Below are 6,000 nucleotides of genomic sequence, written 5' to 3' on the forward strand. Positions count from 1 at the left end.
CCATTCATGTGCTGCACTGAAGGGCCGACAGTAAGTGCTCTCCACCTCACTAACTGCTGCTCTCTGCTCTCCTCTCCGTCCTGCCTGTTTACCTGTCTGTCTCTCCACCTGCCTCAGTGTGTGCCCATCTGTCTATTACGGTGAATTCACTGTGGGCATATTTAGAACAGCTCATTCACACACTTTTTATTATTTTCTCACTAAACTTTGTTCTTGCAACTCAGAAATTGCGATGCCAACAAATAACCAGAGAAAAGAGACTTTATTTAGTTTTTTATGTGATGAAGTACATAAGTAATATAGTTGTTTACATCTGAATTCAAGGATAATGGATATAGAGGGGTGTGACAGACTGCAGTTTATAAAGCTTTTAAAATGTAACACTTATTCAATTCCCTCACAATTACTCACTCCTCGTCGTCTGAACGAAAATCATATTTGTTTTGGTTCACCTGCAACTAAAACCTCCCGATGTCTCATAAAGACACCACAACTCAGTTCAATAAAAGACTTGAGCGTAAGCCTTAAAAAATATTTTCAGGGTCTTGTGGAAACAGTGGCGCCCTAGTTGTGCCCACAACAAGAGACTTGTGCTTTCACAGGTAAGGGTGAAAGCAAAGTAAAGCTGTCTATAATTCTGTTAGAGACCAAAAGCACAAGACCTCAGATACCAGAATGAGCTTCCATTGGTAGGGGCTCACCCTAAGTTCTGCTCATGACAATGGCAAGCATAAACTAGGCGTCTAGTTTTGGTTGGACATGGTTTGGGCATCTCCAACCAGATGTAGACCCCTGGCAGGCCAAGGATGCTGAAGAAATTACTTCACCTCTGCATTCCCATCCTCGGGAGGTCTGGGCATCTCTCCTTAGACTGCTGCCCCCATGACTCAACCTGGGTGATCAATGAATGGATGCCTGGATGGATGGATTGCTTATTTAAAATTTGGCAGTGTAAATTCAGGAAGTATTACAGACTTTGGACAAACGAATCACAGTGTGATTGCAATTAGTGACCGCTTGCCTGTCTGTAACACTTTGAGGTGGCAGACAGTATATTACTTTAACTACAGCAAACACTTTTCTCTCTGTCCCTGGGAGCTGGTGCTTGTCATTTTGTAACGCCTTTCTGTCTAAGAGGCTGTTTTTGACAACTTGTCCACCTCAGCTGGCCAGCATCAGGCACTTAGGCCTCTCACACAGTTAAAAAGAAACAAAGATGGCTATATGTGTGTCATCTATGCTGTAATCAGTTTTAGCCAATTACTAATGAAAATTAAACCATTAATTTTCATTTAACTCAAAGTATTCATATTAAGTATTAAATCTGCTACTTGCACTTCCTGAAAATTACAAACAAGATTAAAAAATACATATGCCAGACTAAAATCAAACCAAAGTTTTCACACGCAGTTATGTTAAAATTCATTCACTACAATGGGGAAATGGGGAAAAGTTCCCAGTCAGTAACAGCTAACTACTGTAATTGCAAAAGAAAAAGCTTCCAAACAAGTGATCAATCAAAAAGTGAAGGCAACAAATCATTATATATGCCACTCCCCTAACAGTAAAGAGGAAATGATAGATGACTGAAGTATAGAAAAACTCCAATATACAGACAAAGAACACCAGCTAACAAGCAGTACGATTTATCTGACTTTAAAATATTTCTTGAGGTTTATAGTTGCACCAACTTGTTCAACTGTTTGTTCTCCGTGGCTCCAAATGGCTCATCTGTTTCTCCACAGAGTATTTCACCAACAAAGACATACGCCCAGTGAAACAAAACGTTGGTGAAGGGAGATAAAATCGCATTATTGGTTATATACTTAAGAATATTTGTGAACTTGCCAGTCTAGTCCTGCAAACTACTTAATAAGCAGGCAATGTCCCAGGCCTATTCCAGCTCAAAATATTTTGTGGAAACACTCAAACCACGGAGCAATATCTGAATATGGCAGATGTTCGTCATCTTTTCTTCTCAGTTCTCCCCCTCCACCTCCTCTCATACAGCAGTCTGCTGTTGAACCTCATGTTCCAGCCGCTATGCTGTGAGACATCTGCACCTCACTCACTGTTTCTTTCTTTCCTTTCTGTCTCATCTTTCCTGTCTATGCAAACACACACACACACACACACACACACACACACACACACACACACACACACACAGAATTCTTTGCTTGATGACAGATGGCAAGTCAACAATTGTACAGCGTCAGTCTCTCAAAACACAGACACACACACCACATGTACACACAAACACAGAAACAAACACCACCTCCTTGTCCTCCTGTCCCTTTGTGTCCAATCCCTTGTCAAATGCCTTGATTTGTTTCTTACAGCTGAGAGTATGCATTAGTCTGTGTGTGTGTGTGTGTGTGTTTCTTTACCTTGGTATATTAAGCAGTAGTTTAATGAGAGCATGGTGAAGAGCGGGTCCCAGCCAGTGGACCATATGGGGGCCATTTAGCCCCCTCAGAACATTGAGCCAAGCCTTGCTGACATGATTACCACTGCTGTCCACTGCTCTACACTAGTGTCAGATTGGGAATGGGGAATTTTATCATGGACAGCTAATTAATGACTGGAGATTGGCAACCATAGATGGAGGAGTCTGAGGGAGGATGAAAAAATGTTGTCACTGTTTGGTGTCGTCGTCTTCTTCTGTTTTTAGTCAGGCCAAATAACCAAGATTCTGTGAAACATGTGTATACCAATAAGAAAAATGCATGCAAACAAACATGTACACATGCAGTAAAAAAAAAAAACATGGTCACATTTTATGCATTTTCTCTGGTCTGCATGCACTGTACACCTTTATACCTTTATTAATGCATGTATTTATTCATCTGTCACATTTTCAGCGTGTCTGTGTGGCACAGCAGGCTGAAGCTAGTGGCTCTGTTAATCCCGTCAGGGACAGATTACAGGTGGGAAGTTATAAATAGACTGACTGACCCTTTAACCATGATCACTGTAACATCAACATGCAGCTCAACTATTAAGTCAGGCATAGCAGGAGCAAACTCAAATCAAACCTACTAAAGACAGTTTTAAAAAAAGTGTTTCATGCAGTATTCAATCATTCTTCTACATGAGCTTAAAGACAACCTCAGATGTAGTGGTATGTCTTGGCTTCACATACAAGCAGAGGTCTTCACACATGCACTACAACCCTCTGAGCATTTTAGATCTTACCCCACAGAGGTGTATGCGAGAACTCAAATCCACAAAGTTGGATCGGACAATAAAAACTCTGCCCTGCCAGCTCACTAGTACTGCACAAACTGTGATCCTAGACTGTGTGAGAAGAGTGAATTTAAGCAAGCGACTACATATCCTATGTGCTCATTCCTGCACACTCTATCCAGGCATAACTTACTCCTAAACCAATCCAATAGCCATCAGTCAGATTCAGAAATGCTGAATAAAAATTTTAAAAAGGGGCTCCAATAACCACAAAAACCTCCTTCCTGGCTTCTGTAACAGACGATGCTCTGTGGAGCTCATGCTCGGACTTAAAAATGAGGCAACAAAGAGCTCTGTGCTACAAATTGAAGAGAAATGCATCAAGGATGCTGTCCAGTTGCTTTGAGCAAACAGATGTACACCACTGTCGACCATTTTGGTTCTGCTGAAAACACCTTTGTTGTGTTATACACCTGATTTATTCTTGCTGCACCCAAATCAACTGCAACATCCATTTTTCCCCAAACAGGGGATAAAGCATTTCTTAATTCATCCTTATCTTATTTGAAACTTCAGCATGTGAAAAAAAAAATCATACAAGAATAAAATCATCACAGAGAAAAAACTGGGCACCAAAAACAGTTTCTAGGGAAATTTTCAGCATGGACATACTAAATAATACACACACTGTTACTGGAGCAGTAATCATTTTGTCAGCTGTGGTAAGCAACAGCCTGGCTAGTGTCGTCCTGTTGTCAGTGTGAAAAGCAGTTCTAAGACATACGATCAGACTGTGCTGTTCTATTATTTAAAAAGGCACAAACAGACAGTATATCTGATTATCTGTAGTACTCGATACAGGAGAGAAAAACTAGTTTGAAATGGAGCTGTACAAGGTCTCATTACAGGGTTTTATTAAATACAGTAGACTATTATTTTTCAGAAGTTTTAATATCATATCAAGCTATGGATTAAAATTTTGTCAAAACTGGAAAAGAAAAAAAAAAAGGCCACATAAAAAGCCAAAACAGTCTCACTCTGAGGTAATACTTCTGTCAGCTACTGTAACACTTACATTAGCTGCTAGCGACTAGGAACTAATCTGTTGGCCCAAATCAGCCAAACCAACCCCCACTGTAACCTGCCTTCTCTAATCAACCCAAAGCCTGCTCCCACCAGCTCTCAATAACCTCAAGATGTTAAACCACACACTACCCTATTAGTCTAATCTGTGTTAGCACATTTAAACATAGATTCTGGTTTCCACTTAAACTCAAATTGCTTTGTCAAGTGAGGACAGTGCAGCTGCTGTCAACAGATCTTATTAAACTAAAGACACATCTACAGGCTCCCTTTGGAACAAGGGAAAATACTTGTGGAGGAACCTGAGGCGTGTAGGAAATCTAGGATACATAAAGGTTTTTTCCCTTAAAAAAAACATTGTCTGGGCTAAATTTGAATAACAAAGCAAGCATTGGCAACAATATTCAACAATAGCCTTACTGGTGCAAGTGGCATAAACCATGTTGTTAAAGAAATCCATCATATAACATCTGTTAGTTGTTGGATTTGTGTTGCGTGACCATGAAAATGTCTAACAAGCTTGAGTCACATTCTTATATATACACAGTAGCACCTTTATATGAATGAATTATTAATTTATATATGTATTAAATTCTAACATTGATAACAAACTGTATAATTTGTTTAATTATTAACAGCAGATGACAGACAATATGTTTAGCTGAGGGTGCTTCTGATCACACTTATTACTAATCAAGTGAAAGGAGTGATAATGTATAGCATGAAAGCAGGGTGCATTAAGCAAAATTTGGATTCTGACAATGATTTTCAGAGTAGTGATAAATAATAACTAACAATAACCTTGTGATGTGTACATGTGTGAATATATGTGCATCCACCCACAGTGTGATCAAATGTTTGAGGTCAGCATATTGATGATCCTGAGCTGCAAACTAATCCCATTATTCAACCTCTCCTCCTTTACTCCCCGCTCACTTCCTCTGTCCAAGCTGTTCATCTGCAGTGATCAGCACTCCATTCATTGATTCACTCATTCATTTATCCAAGACTGCCTAACTCTACATTAATTCATTCACACACCCATCCATTACTCCAGGAGTGTCCTTGTGCATGGCTTTTATAGGGATGCTTCAGCCGATCTTACTGAGCTGACAGTTATATTGCTTCAGGCCATTGAGCTCACAACTCGCAAAATTTATCCGTGGTTATGCTGAGGCAGTGTAACGCTAACACAGACATAATCCAAAAATCAAAAAACATATATTCCAGCTAAACACAAAGTTATCTGTGTATGTTATCCATCTACATTTTGTGTCCACACGTGCTAGCTGCAGGTCTTTTTAGTTCACAAGTTGGCTTCCTCTGTTCCATATTGGCTCTACCTGTCACAAACTGTCTCTCTGCTGTTCGTCTGTAGGCTCTGCAGACTAGTCTGTCTGCACTGTGCTGTCAGTCTGTCTGACTGCCTGGCTGTCTGCCATTCTCTGCAGTGTAGAGTGAGTCATTCTCAGGACAATGGAGACAGTTTGTAAAGCCACACTGGAGCGTTCACTTCCTCCGGATGTGCAAGAGGATGCCATTCATAACAAAGCCTTCACTGTCTGTGTGTCTACTATTGGCCTGTAGAATAAGTTTGAGAAAAAGAGGGGATGAATAATGGTACATGGAAATGAGAGAGAAGAGAAGAGAAGAGAAGAGAAGAGAAGAGAAGAGAAGAGAAGAGAAGAGAAGAGAAGAGAAGAGAAGAGAAGAGAAGAGAAGAGAAGA

At 40.2% G+C, this 6,000-nt stretch overlaps 1 protein-coding gene across 5 annotated transcripts in view; it reads right to left on the reverse strand.

Annotated features, from left to right (window-relative positions):
* Positions 1 to 6,000, reverse strand: part of akt3a (v-akt murine thymoma viral oncogene homolog 3a) — a 61,000-nt gene that overhangs the window by 39,668 nt on the left and 15,332 nt on the right. For 4 of the 5 annotated variants that reach the window (XR_006054348.1, XR_006054349.1, XM_042220308.1 and 1 more), the window contains exon 3: positions 2,391 to 2,695. The exons of the other annotated variant lie outside the window; for it this stretch is intronic. Coding sequence is in view for 2 of the 4 variants with exons in the window: in XM_042220308.1 (XP_042076242.1) it covers positions 2,391 to 2,466 (76 nt within the window). In the remaining 2 variants the exon portion in view is untranslated. The remainder of the gene's footprint in view (positions 1 to 2,390; positions 2,696 to 6,000) is intronic. 5 annotated transcript variants of the gene reach the window in all.

This window comes from Haplochromis burtoni, unplaced genomic scaffold (assembly GCF_018398535.1).
Source record: "Haplochromis burtoni strain Fernald_Lab_line unplaced genomic scaffold, NCSU_Asbu1 Contig_46, whole genome shotgun sequence".
NCBI lineage: Eukaryota > Metazoa > Chordata > Actinopteri > Cichliformes > Cichlidae > Haplochromis > Haplochromis burtoni.